The sequence below is a fragment of the Ictalurus furcatus genome, chromosome 17 (genome assembly GCF_023375685.1).
Source record: "Ictalurus furcatus strain D&B chromosome 17, Billie_1.0, whole genome shotgun sequence".
In the NCBI taxonomy this organism is placed as follows: domain Eukaryota; kingdom Metazoa; phylum Chordata; class Actinopteri; order Siluriformes; family Ictaluridae; genus Ictalurus; species Ictalurus furcatus.
In genome coordinates, this window is record NC_071271.1 from 8,735,802 (window position 1) to 8,750,536 (window position 14,735).

Here is a 14,735-nt window from a genome sequence, read left to right on the forward strand (position 1 = left end):
CCATTTTTCCTATTTCCAGTACATAAACTTCAAGAACTGACTGTTCACATGCTGCCTAATATATCCCACCTCTTGACAGCTGCCAGTGTAACGAGATAATCTTTATTCATGTTAAATGTTATATTCATGATAAATGTTATTCACTTGTTATGGCTGATCAGTGCATGCCATACTATCACTTACAGTATAATAACACTTTAATAAAGACAATAAGAAATAGGCCTGAGTATCATTTTGGACTATAGGAAAAGGACATGGATTCTTATTTATTATTAAAGAGAAAAAGCCTCAAATTCATTATTGAAGGATGAAGTAGGTGGAAATCTATTTATATTTGTAACATGATTGGAGGCCTGTGACTTCCAGATTGCAAATCTACATGCATTTTTTACTTAGATACAGTGTGGTGGAAATCACAGACCAACATTCTTAAAATTATTGTTTATTGTTGTGTTTATAGTTAGTCAATATCATTATTAGCCAACCCTTGTGCTAGAATAGCCCCTGTTCTGTATTAATGCATAGAATAAACTGTTACTTCAATGTAATACACTCACAGTTGGCTCATATCCAATATGACTGCATGAGGTGATATGCATGCAACCTGTATAAAATGCAACAAATCAAGTTTCATTTATTTTTATAGTTTCATTACTGCCAACTGGACATAATCCAAATAGTCAAATATTAAGCTCATCATTTACATGTGTACAATACAATTTTGGCTATTTATTTAAGCCATGGAACTTTCTATTCATGAAATTTCCACCAGAAAAATCAGTAAAAAATAAATAAATAATAAACATAATAAAACGCAGACTAGCTCTTTGAGAATCACTGCTTTACTATATTTGTACCCTGCTAAAAAATAACAATAATAGAAACCCTCACAGAATTTGTAATGGTTTGTAATGTAATGGTTATAATGGAAACTGTAACGGTCTTCGTGGGACTCTACTGGTAATTTGTAGCCTTCTGTTGGTGGCATGTCGTGTCTAGTGAATACCATTAAGGACCGATAATGATAATGCTGATGGTTTGTAATGGTATTTGTTGTGGTTTCTATTCTTTTTTTTCCAACAGGGTAGTTAGGCAATCATTTTGTGGACGTTGCAGCTTTAAGAAATTTAATGACACGCCCACTTCCGGGTTGTTACTGAACCATGCACTCTTTCTGAACATCTTGCGAACTTTCAATAGTAAATAAGACGCTTTACAATGATTTGCATTTTACTTGTTGCAGGTCATGGTACTGTTTTAGAGACGCAGATTAAGGTACAGAATTACAGTCTTTATCATATCAATGTTCAGCGTTTCGTGACATGTAAGTTTGAAGTAACAGTTACCTATTGGAACAGATGACGTGGAAAATCAAACAAAGTCTGATGTAGGTTTAGGGTTGCTTTCCACACACACAGTTACACTTTCTGTCCTGCTTGTATAGGAATATTTGCGTCCGTACAAAAACACTGATTGAGGCAACATCGTATCACTGCGTCCTAATTTACTTTCTTTTATCACTTACTTTACAAGGGAAGGGGGTGGAAGGGATAGTGGACTTTCCCCTAGAAATGCACTTGGACAAAATATTATTTATACAACAATATATATATCATTAGAAAATGAGTACTTATAGCTGTCCACATGATGAACATACACTTATGGAAATCTCCAAGAAGCCTCACTCTTCTAGGAAAGATAGTTCACTCATTGTTGAAGAATTGGCCATGTTTGCTTTGTTTCACATAACTATGGTATATTCCATGCAGGCTGTGCTCTGTGTCCTCATTAATTCATCTTCAGTAACCACTTTATCCTGGTCAGGCTCACATTGGATCCAGAGCCTATCCTAGGAACACTGGGTATGAGGTGGGAATACACCAGTCTATTGCAGGGCATGTTTTGTGGACACACGTTGTGTGGAATTTGGATGAAACTAGAGAACCCTGAGGAAACTTGTGTGGTGGCAGTGATACTGTATATCACTCTGCACCAGTGTAGATTGTTTTGTGGCCATGCAACCGGAACTTAGCTTCTTCATTTGAATCATGCAATAGGCACAAATGATGTAATGTGGAACCTTTGAAATAAAGTGGTTCAGGTTCAGAGGTTGCAGTTTATCAACTGCGAAGTCCACAAATCTGCTGCTCTGAGGTATTTGCAGAACATGTGCATGAATACCAGATGTAGTATTACTTAATTTGCAATTGTAATTAGATGTGAATTGGATGTGATTTATCAGCTGTATCAATGCATTAGACTCCAAATTTACAGAATGTAACAAACGGTTGCTGGTTGAAAAATGAAACCACCTCTGATTACCTTGCGAAAAAGTTCTGCTCCTGAGGTCTACAGTTATGTCATCCCTTCAAGTGCTCATCTAACAAACTTCACTTGAGCTGATAATGTGTTTGAGTAGGCCCTAATCAAGTGGCAGTTTATGATCCTGTTCACCATTTTCGTTTTTATGGCAGTATGATGTCACAGGCTTGTACACACATCTAGCTGGGGTGCCAAAAGCATTGCTACCTGGTGTTGGGGGGAAGAAAATCCTAGATTTTTGGTGGGAAACAGTCAACACGTAAGTTGCCTTAAATTGAATTGTTATTATTTTGAAAGGATATGTTTCAGGCAGCCTCATTTAATCTATCTCATCCTTTATAGGCGACAACTCTTCAGTGAAGTCTATTTAGTCACAAATGCAGATAAGTGAGTACATTTTTAGATTTTTTAATCATAGTCCTAGTATTAAATGTTGAAGCCAATTTACATAGTTTAATATTGCCTGTAATACGGCCTGTAAAAGGTAGTTTTCACAAAAGACTCATCCCATCATTGTAGGTACAAACATTATGAGCGGTGGGCAACTGCCAATGACTTTCCAGTGGAGAACGTGGTGAATGATGGTAGCACCACTTTGGAGGATCGGCTTGGGGCCGTCGCTGACTTGGAGTTGGTCATCCGAAGCCGTCACCTTCAAGATGACATCATGGTGGTATGGCATGGACTATATTTAAATTTATAGCATTTAGCATTTCTCCTTATTTTGCTTGGCTTGTTGTGCTTTTAATGTGTTTCTGTGTCTCTAGATTGCAGGAGACATGCTTTGTTCTGACCAGAACTTTGACATTGCTCAAGTTATTCGTTTTTTTAGGTCTAAGGTAAGATCAACTGCTTTTTATGCAAATTATGTGCAACAGCAATGTTGTCATGCATGCCAGCTAATATTCACAAAGTTTTTGTATAGGCATGGCAAATGATTATATCCTGACAAATTATTAATATAATATTGTGAGCATTGCAAAGCCAATATTTTAACAAATTAATAATTTGCTTTTTGCTGTAGTTTCACCTGCAATACTTAGCTTTTTAATGTATTAAAACAACATGTAGAGACTGCTTCACAACTGAATGGCACAGTTAATCACATTTGCATTTCATTCTTCAGTCTGGAGATTTGGCTATATATTATGAGCTAGAAGAAGGGGAGAAATGTTACTCCAGAGGCATTGTAGAAGTATGTCCAGATTCTCATAGGTAAGGGATTGCTCCATAACCATTTACAGACAAAAATGTAGTATCCATGCAATGTTTCAGAAAACACAGTCTAAAATGTTCATAAATATATATGAAATGTTTCACTAGACATTTTGGTTAACAGCATTCATCAGGTAACCGCCCATGTGTATCCCTGTACATAACTGTATTATGTTGTGAAATATGAAATATAATATTATTACAACTTTATGCAAATTTAGGACTAAAGCTCAGTTTCACATTTTAATCTTTAGTAGTATGTATTAAGTAATTCCATTGTGGGAGATACAGTTATTCTGTGTGTGTATATGCAGGTGGCGTATATTGTAGCTGGATCATATTTATCTTGCTGTCTTTTAGGATCAAGCGTTTCCTTGAGAAGCCACAGGAGGGCGTTACGGCATCTCGTCTGGCCAGTGTGGTCTTCTACTGCCTCCGCAAAGAGACGCTATCTCACATCTCAGACTTCCTGCTCAAGCAGCCGGATGTAGAATACAGGACGTTCGGCATGTTGTGGGTCAGTGCATTCAGTGCTTCAGTTCATTTTTAAGCAAAAAAAAAAAAAAAATACAACAACAAAAAAAAAACAGCTACCTCAAAGTGCTTAAAACAAGAGAAACTCACCTTTTCCTAACGTTGAAGTACTATTCCAAAGTTTAATTTGTGGATTTATTTGCAGCTGACACTGCTTGTTCTGTTCATGTGCTGGTTCTTAGGAATGGCTTATAAATGAAAAACAATTGCCTGTGTATGGAATGAAGCTACCCACAGGGTTCCAGTTAATTGGACAAGTGGTGAGAACCTGAATATATGTATATATGTGGATGTATAGCCTTGACATCTGTTTAAAAGTTTATTTAGTGCATTTTGTAAAATAGAATGTTTGTATTAGTGCTAATACTTGCTATAGTAATCAGATGAATCCAATTAGGCAAAGTTAACTAGATTTATGTCTTACATTACAGGGTCTGTCTGACTACACAAAATGGCTTGCACACTACTCAACTAAACAGCAAGCGCTTCCAGCCAAACCCATCACATTCCGCTCTTATGCCAGGTTTGTGATAGCACACCCACCAACCTCAATACAGTCTAGCTGCAATCTTTTGAGTCTTGCTTTATCACTGTTTGCCCCTCTACAGGGTTGGACTGATGGGAAATCCTTCTGATGGCTTCAATGGCAAAACCATTGCTATGACCATCTCTAATTTCTGGGCTGAAGTGACCCTAATAGAAAGCCAGTCTTTGGTAGATAAAAACAGTAAACCTTATAAATCCTATGTAACAGACTCTGATTTCTTTTAACCACTCTAACGTGTTTGTGATAAGGTCCTCCTTCCTCATCCACTGAATGATCCCACTGAGTTTGGCAGCCTACAGGATCTGTTTCACATCAGCCACAAAGAAGGGTTTGTTCTTTTTTTCAGTAATACTTCCTGTCTCTGTTTGCTATGTGTGCAGACAATATATCCTGTATGAAATGAACACTGACTCATGTTCCCTCTGGCCAGGTATTTGGGAGGGCTGAGACTGTTACAGGCCACCTGTAAGAAGTTTTATCAGTTCTGCTCAAATCAAGGGTACGACTGTTCATGTCACACATTTCAAAATGTAGTGGGGATATAATAATAATAATAATAATAATAATAATAATAATTTTAAAAATTGGATTACTTTCTGACACCAGAGGTTTAAGTATTTAAGTAGACTTATTCAGACCGTCTGAGGTACATTCGGCCCATAGTTAAAACTGTATTAATAAAACAGTATGTCAAACCATGCATTTAATTTAAACAAATATTATAGTAGCGCAGCAGATTTTTAGGTTGTAAGTTACAAAACAATCGTTTGCTTTACAATACTGACATTGACATTGTCTGGGCATGGAATCGAAAGTTTCTGTAACAATTGTGCAGAAAGTTTCTTCCAAGAGTCAGGCAATCACACTGGAGCATTGATGACCTGTCATTTCCCTCTCCACTGCATTCCCTGGGGGAGTTTATAAGGTTTATGTCTGGGTTCTGAAAAGACCATTCCCAGGCAGTAATTTTCTTTTTGGCTTTTTTAATTATTCTTTAAAAAGGCAGGTGGTGTGTTTCGGAGTGTTATCTTTCTGAAAGGTCCACTACTATCATTTGAACAATTTGTTTGCAATCTTCTGCGACTCTGTATTCAAAATGCCTTTGTACACTTCTGAGTTCATGATCACATACAGTCAATGAACACAACCTCACTGACACCATTGTACAGTAAGTAAAAGTGCACCAGACCAGGCTTTTTGATCCTGTAGCAAGTCGTCTGTGAAATTAGTTACATCTGGTATTCCTCGTTGGTCCCAGAAGAAATGCTTGCTGCTGTTTCTTGCCTGCTTTTTTTTCTCATTTTAATTATCCTATTGGCCTTTCTGGGTGTGCCTGTACTGAAACAGAAAATGTGAGACCTTGTCACAGAACTTACTTCACTTTCACTCAGCTATTTTTGCAGTCATTTTTAAACTACTTCTATATCCTTGTGCTTGTATTTTGTCACATGGGTGATGAATCTGATCACTATTATGACTGAAACCAGACTATTCACTTCAACTGCATGTTCAGCTCTTAGAGCATTTGTCTGGGACTGTTGCTGAGGTTGGACAGAACAGAGTGTCCACAACACATCCAATTATCTTAGAGCCAAATACCAAATCCAAAACTAAACAGAACCTCATACATCCATGAATGCCCTTTTCCTGATGCCAATGTTTCCACTACTCTAATCAGTCTTTCCTTGTTACAATCAGTCAGCCTATTGAGTTCAGTATTGTACTTTCTACATTCTATTAAAATGTGTTCCACAGTTTCCACAGTTGTTTGTATCCCAACCATAACCAAGCCAGCCTTCAGGAGGCATGGTGGCTTAGTGGTCAGAATGTTTTCCTGTGCTTAGCAGTGTTTCGGGTCGACTCTGGACCTCTGGGTACTCCCCCAGTCCAAAGACATGCATTGTAGGCTGATTGGAATTTCCAAATTTTCCGTAGTGTGTGAATGCATGCGTGAGAGATTGTGCTCTGTGATGGGTTGGCACCCTGTCCAGGGTGTCCCCTGCCTAGTGCCCTGAGTTCCATTGGATAGGCTCCAGGCTCCCCATAAAGAAGATGGATGGATGGATTTAGCTTCACCCTCCCCACTTTGCCCTTTAATGTACACGTTCCTTGTTTTAGCTCCTTCTTTTGAAAGTGTGTATGCTGTTTTATTTCATAAGACCACAACATGTGCAGAAACCCAGCAAAAATGTACTGTTGGAGTATATTTCAATTAATCAGTCTTTAAACTTGAAACTACTGGTCCCAAAGCAATTTATGGCAAACATGTGCAGTAAATTAGCCTCAGAGATGCAGATGAGAACATTGTTTATGGGCATGTTCCAAAGGGTTGGCTCATGGTTTATATTTAAAAAAAAAAAAAAAAGACCTTTAAGATCTACTTGTAGCAGAATTTCTAGTATATTTATAGTAATTTTAGTAGAATCTTAAAGAAATTCTTTAAATAGATAAATAAAAATATATTTCATATCTTGATTTCCTTATTATCTGGACAGCATTGCTCTTACCAAGCAGAATTTCACTCTAAAGTACGACACCAACATTCCACGCCAAGTGGTGAGTTCAATTAGTCCTACATTGTTCTCTACAGATCTTTTAATGTATTGATTTGTAAGTTGCTTCAAAACTGAAATTCACATGTAATACATGTTTCTGGTCACTTCCAGGGCCTAGCTGGCAGTAGGTAAGTATTGTTCACCAAGGATGTAAAAAAGGTTTGGTTATTTTACTATACAAGCTATTTGCCATCAGTGTTCTGAAATAATTAAGCAAAAATAATCAAATAAAAACCATGTGTGTACACTGCAATGGACATTTGTATTGATGAATAAACCGCAACTATAATATATTCATAATGATTTGTAATAAATCTTGCTGTGTTAATACTTATATTTATGGCCTGTAATTTTACTGACATTCTTACTGATTGTGTTTTATGTGAAGTGCAATTGTATCTGCTACCTTGAAGTGCCTGATGAAATTTTACAACCTCACTGAAGATGTAAGTTTACCTTTTTTTTCCCCCAACAAATCTTTCACCTTAATTTAATTCAGATGTGACAGGGAAAATAATATTACAGCCTCCCTTGTTAGGATCTTCCTAAACCAATTCGAGCGAACTTTATATTGAATGTGGAGACAGATGAGCTCTTTATCACAGCCGGGTTGCAGGACAGAGTGGTACAGGTTAGTCTTGCATCACTCAGTAAATTTTTTACTGACATACACTTTTCTTACATTATTGTATCATGATGCTCTTGCAGGTGTATGAGGGTTTGGTGTACATGGACTTTAATAAGGAGCTAATGGACAAGCAAGGTTATGGTACTGACTCTGAAAATCTTATTTCTTTGTATAGCTTATTACTTTATTTATTACAATGACCACAGCTTAATTCCGTCGAGAGTGTCATGGTTGGCAATATACTACATAGGTAGCGGTGTTCTTCAAAAAATGTAATCCATTACAGATTACTAATTACTACTTTAAAATTGTAATCTGTATGTAAAAAGTAATCAGATTACTAATTCGTTTATTTTCACGTTACTTTCAAAACCTATTAAACCTACACAAATACACTACAAAGTGAAACTCATAGTTCTTTCAGTAATTTTAGCACGCATCAATATATGACATGATCAGAAAAAGTTGGATTTATCATAAAACTTGCCTCGGGTGTTATCACTGTTTGTAGGACTGCCAGACCGATAAAATATTAAACTTTTCTAACTAGGATAGTCTGTTGTTGCTAGTCAAGGGGAGGCACAACTAAGCTATCATTCTATGGGTTTAGCAGCTACAGTGCCATGCAAAATACATTATTTTCCTGATGCTCTGCTCATATGATGTTCATGTAAACTGGAACTCATATAGACATTTACACACCTTGTTTTCCTGCTTAGCATCAGAGGATGTTACTATTTCAGATTCAACCCCTTTACTGGTTAAAAATTGCTGGATATCCATATTTCCTCACCCTGACTGTGTGAGATAGCGTTTGGCAGAATTGAGAGCTGTCAGCTGTCAGCCAATAAGACACAAATATTTCCACATATTTTTCCTGTAAACCCTGTCCGATTGGTCTCACCTCCATTCCCTGAAGATGTAAAATTACTGACCTTAAGTTACATAGTGACAAACCGCTCCAAGTGGAGAATTATTCAGGGCTGAAGAAAAAATCTTCGGGGCAAAATGTAAAATTCAAAATTTATTTTTTAAATGAATTTTACTTAATATTGTTTTCTTAACAATAAATTTGTAACGCAAGTAACACAATTTTATTGACATCAATAACTGTAATCAGATTACATAAATTTAAAATGTAATGCGTTACATTATTGTGTTATCAGAAAAAGTAATTAGATTACATTTACCAACTCTGTTAGGTAGCCACTCAGAAATCCATCCATCCATCCATCCAGTTTCTGTGCCACTTATCTTACACAGGGTCATGGGGAGCCTGGAACCTATTTCAGGGGACTGTGGCACAAGATGGGGACACCCTGGTGGGGGGCCAGCCCATCGCAGGGCACAATCACACACACATTTACAAACTACAGACAATATGGAAATGTCAGTCAGCCTACAATGCATGTCTTTGGACTGGAGGAGGAAACTGGACTACCTGGAGGAAACCCCCGAAGCACAGGGAGAGCAGGCAAGCTCCGCGCACATAGGGCGGAGGCGGGATTCGATCCCCCAACCCTGTTTCAGAGATTTTCAGCCGGTTATAAAACCAAAAAATTTTTATCAAGACTTTGTGACTACCATAATGAATTTCATGAAGTTCATTTTCATTTGACTTGAAAATAATTTTGAATACAATTAATTTATGGTTATCTTTTTACAGTAAATGCATAGAATGTAGAATAATCACATTTCAAGAGATTATAACCAAGTTTAAAGCTTATATAGGTGAGATAAACATGCCTTTGAATATGTGTACTTAATATGTTTCTGACCATTAGTGTGCATAGATGCTGTCACAGAGAGCGCTCCAGATGCAGTACAAACAATTTGAATTTAGAAAGCTTAGTGTGTTTACTTAATCACATAAAGAAGTGTCTTGGACTCCACACATCTGGAGCTTGATATGTGTATATTTGTTTAGGGGAGTACATCTCTATGGATATGAGCAGTCTTCCCACGTTTTGGTTAGCTTACTTGGGGGATCCAAGTGACTCTGGCCGCATTCATAGCAATGTGAGAGAGCGCTGGCTGAAGGGTAAGTACACAGAATGAACATGAATTTTAGTGTAGTTTTCCTGCTCATCTCTAATGCCTTGTTGTCTTTGACTAGGTGAACCTGAAGTGGTAGATGCCATGAAACGCTTCGCTAATCTCACAGACCAGGCCCGGTTTGTTCAAGCACTGCACATTTACGATACATATATACCATTAGTTAAGATACTGTTAATCTTTACACTCTTATAGAGTGTTGCTGTGTAACTAACCATGAAAGTGTGGTTTCCTTTGGGTTTTCCTGTTTCCTCCCACGCCACCTCCCAAAATAAGTATTAAGTAGATGCATTGATCTGAGGTGTAAATGAGTGTGTATGATTCTGGGGCCAGTGTGTATAATTATAGGGCCAACAGTTTGTGTACACTGGACCAAAACACCCATATGCACTTTTTAATATCCCATTCCCCCTTTGGTGTTATAATAATCTTCACTCTCCTGGGAAGGTTTCCACTAGATTTTGGAACATGGCTGTGGGGATTTGCCCGTTCAGCCACAAGAGCATTAGTGAGGTCAGGTGATTTTGGGGAAGCAGCCCTGGGGTGAAATCAACATTTCATTTCCTCCCACAGGTGTTCAGTGGGGTTGAGTTCAGGACTCTATGCAGGCCACTTGAGTTCTTCTATTCCAACCTTCACAAACCATGTTAATGGACCTTGCCTGTCCATAGGGGCATTGTCTTGTTGGAGCATGTTTGCCTTTTTAGTTCCAGTGAAGGGAAATTGTGATGCTCCAGCATACAAAAATATTCTATGTAATTATGTGCTTCAAACTTTGTGGCAACAGTTTGTGGAAGAACCACATATGGGTGTGGTGGTCAGATGTCCACAAACTTTTGGCCGTATAGTGTATCTAAAATTGTTGTTTCTTTTTTCAGTGTCTATGATCAATAACACAATAAATTCTCCCTGATCCTCATAGCCTCTCCCTAACTGTCACAAAATGAACACACTTCTCTTTTGTTTTATTTGTCTTCTGGCAAAGTGCACTGTAACATTAGTGCTTGATCGGCATGAGAGATTTGCATTTTTCTTCCTGATTACAAAATTTTATCTCAACATCCATTTGACATGCAATCTCAGCTATATTTTTAGCTGATGTATGGTCAACACCTTCCCACGCCCTGTTACTCTCTGAGACAGCCCTAAATAATGTGAGGTGATAGACGGACGTCCCATCCAGGGTGTATCCCTGCCTTGCACGTTGTGTTTCTGGGATAGGCCACAGATAAGAATAAGACAGTTTCTGAAAATTAATGAAGGAATTATTGCTTACTAGTGAGGGAACAAACTGCAGTGTTACTAGATAGTTTCTTTTCTTCATACAGGGGAGCCTTCGAATCTAAGGACTGGCCCAGATTGGCCCAGCTTATGGATGAAAACTTTGAACTGAGACGGTAAGATCCTTCACACTTCTATATAGCCATTCTTACTCATGATGTAGTGTGATGTCCATCTTGAACTTCAAATTAAAACTTCCTTTTTTCCTGCAGGTCTGTTTACACTGAATCTTGTTTGGGCACAGGAAATCTCAGAATGGTACAAATGGCGAGACAGGTAAAGCATTGCGAGGATGGAAATGTACATAGATTTAGTCTTTAAGATAGAGTACATAGATTTAGATTTAGTCTTTTCTGTTTTAAGTCTTTAAACCCACTGTCAACATGATTTTTTTAAATGGTTATAGTTATAGATTTAAAATATGTGTAATGTCCATTAGGGAAATATTCTGTATATTCTTAACAAGAATTTAATTATAGCTAAATGCCACAAAACTCCAACTCCCTGTTTGGGCGTGTCAGATTACATAATGACTGGCAATGGGCCTCTCCAGCAGAGTAAACAGTAGAACACAAGCTAGAATATGTCTACAGTGGTTTTGTTTTTCTCGAGTCAAAAACATTGAAGGAATGCCGTTTCTTGAACCTTTTGACAAGCAGGAACAACAGGGTGTGTGCGTCATTCCTGCAGTGGCATTTCCAAATGGTTTAAAAAGCTACACTGATTAGCATAGGAAACTGTATGATTAATGCTTTTGGTTTAAAATTAGCCTTACTGTCCTTTCTTTTAACTGTGTACTAAAACACAGACAGCACCATGACCTGCTTCTTACAATATTAGTCAAGGATGTAAAATGGTGCATATAACTGTTCCAGCTATGTTGGAACCAGGATGTTTGTGGCACTGTGGTTAAGACTTTGGGCTACTGACTGGATGGTTGTAATTTCAAATCCCACAATGCCAACCTGCCACTGTTGAGTCCTTGAGCAAGACCTTTAACCTTTATCTGCTCAGTTGTCCAAAACAGAAAAGAACCCAATACACACACACACACACACAAGAATATATATTATTAATTTAGGACTGTAGTTTAATTTGGTGCTTTTTGTGAATCCATAAAAAAATAATGCATAAGTACTTATATATAATATAAATATAAACTAAATAAATAAGAAATTTATATATATAATATTCGTATATATGCATTATGTTTATGGATGCACAAAAAGCACAGAATTAAACTACAGTCCTAAATTAATAATAAAAACTCACTTTCACTATACCTTATGGTTTCTGTTACTCACTGCCTTTAGACATATTATTTTACTTGTGTTTACTTTTGATCATAATGTTTAATGAGACATTACAGATCTTACTCACGCTCCCACTCTGTATCACCACGTCTACACCGCGCGTGATCAGCAACGCGACCTCGTTACTAACACATCACTTCCGTTATAATAAACAACAGAAGTTACACTGCAAGCACACAAATACAACATATAATGACTATAAACTTAAATTAATTTAAACCTTTTAAGCAACTCGCGACCGCATCACTGTCATGCTTCCGTGCTACACAAACTCCGCTTTATAAAGTTTGATCTTCTCTGCGGCGTTTAATTTAAAATGCACCCCTGCCTTAGACGACTTAGAGGTCGCACACTTTCTTCCTTAGTCACGTGACAATTTCGCCTCCGTGTGATGAGGACTGAGGTCATGTTGGGAATAAAATATAAAGCTGACAGAAACAGTAAAGTGAAGAAAGTCATTGTCGGTGAGTCTGGGTATTAGGCTAAAGCTAGCGGTGACGCATTATGTGAGTATGGAAGCAGCTTATACTTCCGGTTAGTAAAAAAAATGCTAGTGTTATTTTTGAGACGATATTACCTTTCTAAAATCCACACACTAGACGGTAGTGCAGAGTACATAGTGTAAGTGTACAGTACTTCATTTGGGACACAACTTCAGTATTTACTCTCCGAAGCGTGTTTTTGGAACAGTAGTAACATAATGAGTAAATTTCCTCTGTGCCACGCACAGACCGACTAATCTATAATGAGATTCATTGGCAACGATTTTCATAATCGATTATTATCGATTAGTTGTTGCAGCTCTAAAAGCAACCAATCCAACATAACCAATCCAAACATATTGCTAATTTTGATATGCAGATGGAATTACCTGACGTCTGCAACTTTACCTTCAACTGGCCAACAGAAAAAGAAAATAATGCTAATAAGACAGCCATCTTTATTGCAGATGAGAGTATGTTCACAGTAGCTATAGGTAATAGTAACATGTTAATCATGAAAATAAGTCAACAGCTGCCTCGAGAGTTTTCCTGTCTTTTGTATGTGCATACAGCTTGGCTCTGCTGTGAAATTACCGGGCAGTGGTGGTGCTGTAGTGGGCCTGTGTATGGATCCTGACCGATTGGTAAACTTCATTTTTTTTGTATTTCATATTTACTATATATGCATGTATGGTTTTTTTTTTCTTCCAGAAATAAATTATTTCACATAAACGAGTACTTTAGTTGTTTAATTATAATAAATATTAATGAAACCTATCATATTCCTTAAAGCAGTGCTAATATATGTGTAGTAAAGATAATAGATACAGTCTGAGTGTGTTTGCTTGTCGAACCATTAGGTGGAGATGAAGAGAGCATTCCAGGAGGCTGGCTGTGTTTTCTGCCTGGTTGTGCCCCACAGTCCATCTTAATGCGTGGGGTATAAGTAATTTTCCTATGGACAACATACAATGAATTATATTGCACTTCTGTGCCTACACACTCTGCTATCCAGGCTTAAGAGATCATAATATACTAGAGGTCATCATTACTGGCTACAGTGTTGACTGGGGCATGTGGACAGTGTAACCCTGGCCACATATAAGAGTCATTGAACTCCTGTTTCTGTGTTTCAGGCAGCACAAACAATTGTCTATTTAAAGTTCTATCAATGCCAGCATTGTACACCCTTCCTGTCCCTGTGTCTCAGTACAATAATGGCCACAGACTCGTAACCAAAATGTTTGTTATAAGGAGTGTAATGTATTCTGTATGAAAACAGTCATGTTTTTTTATATATGTATTATAAACCACAGTGTAGTTGCACATATGTTTGGGTGCGCTGGCTTTATTTAAACAGCAAGTGAGGCTATGCTCATAATTTGATGGAAATGTTAATTATAGCATGGAATGACTATAATGAGGATATAATAATAATAATAATAATAATAATAATAATAATAATAATAATAATTATGATGTGGTGCAGTTTCTCACACTTTTATTGAAAAGTGCTTTCAAGTCAAAATTGATCAATTCAGTCAAGGCAGTAATTTGCTGTGTATATTTTTGATCATGTGATTATTCTGCTAGTTTAAAGCATTTACTGTACTGTATTTTGACAGATAATAATCAGAAGATATTTTGACAATATTTAGCAAAAACACAATGTAGTTAATGGTCTATAATTTTGGTAACAGAGGTGTACAAAGTATTTTGCAATGTCACTGACAATAATGAAAAACGGATGAGAGGACTTATTTTTCGTCTTCCTAAGATCTTCAGGAAATTTGGAGGATGGAA

General features: G+C 37.2%; 1 protein-coding gene across 1 annotated transcript; it reads left to right on the forward strand.

The window, feature by feature from the left end:
- The first annotated feature begins 236 nt into the window (after window positions 1-236).
- On the forward strand, window positions 237-13,925 carry gkup (glucuronokinase with putative uridyl pyrophosphorylase). Its single transcript, XM_053646607.1, has 23 exons — window positions 237-1,275; window positions 2,475-2,581; window positions 2,665-2,709; window positions 2,842-2,995; window positions 3,090-3,161; window positions 3,449-3,537; window positions 3,898-4,054; window positions 4,254-4,331; window positions 4,503-4,594; window positions 4,680-4,785; window positions 4,867-4,946; window positions 5,049-5,117; window positions 7,114-7,174; window positions 7,285-7,301; window positions 7,562-7,619; window positions 7,712-7,804; window positions 7,882-7,942; window positions 9,729-9,842; window positions 9,918-9,975; window positions 11,185-11,253; window positions 11,350-11,413; window positions 13,505-13,576; window positions 13,793-13,925. The coding sequence occupies exons 1-23, from the start codon at window positions 1,219-1,221 to the stop codon at window positions 13,862-13,864; spliced, it is 1,845 nt and encodes a 614-aa protein (XP_053502582.1). The 5' UTR covers window positions 237-1,218; the 3' UTR covers window positions 13,865-13,925.
- Window positions 13,926-14,735: the final 810 nt, after the last annotated feature.

What these genes read in the sequence shown, in the direction of transcription:
- gkup (XM_053646607.1), top strand. Translation starts at nt 1,219, where the DNA reads ATGATTTGCATTTTACTTGTTGCAGGTCATGGTACTGTTTTAGAGACG. An exon ending in TGGTGGGAAACAGTCAACAC is followed by an intron (nt 2,582 to 2,664) that starts GTAAGTTGCCTT and finishes CATCCTTTATAG; the next exon opens with GCGACAACTCTTCAGTGAAG. An exon ending in TCCAGTTAATTGGACAAGTG is followed by an intron (nt 4,332 to 4,502) that starts GTGAGAACCTGA and finishes CTTACATTACAG; the next exon opens with GGTCTGTCTGACTACACAAA.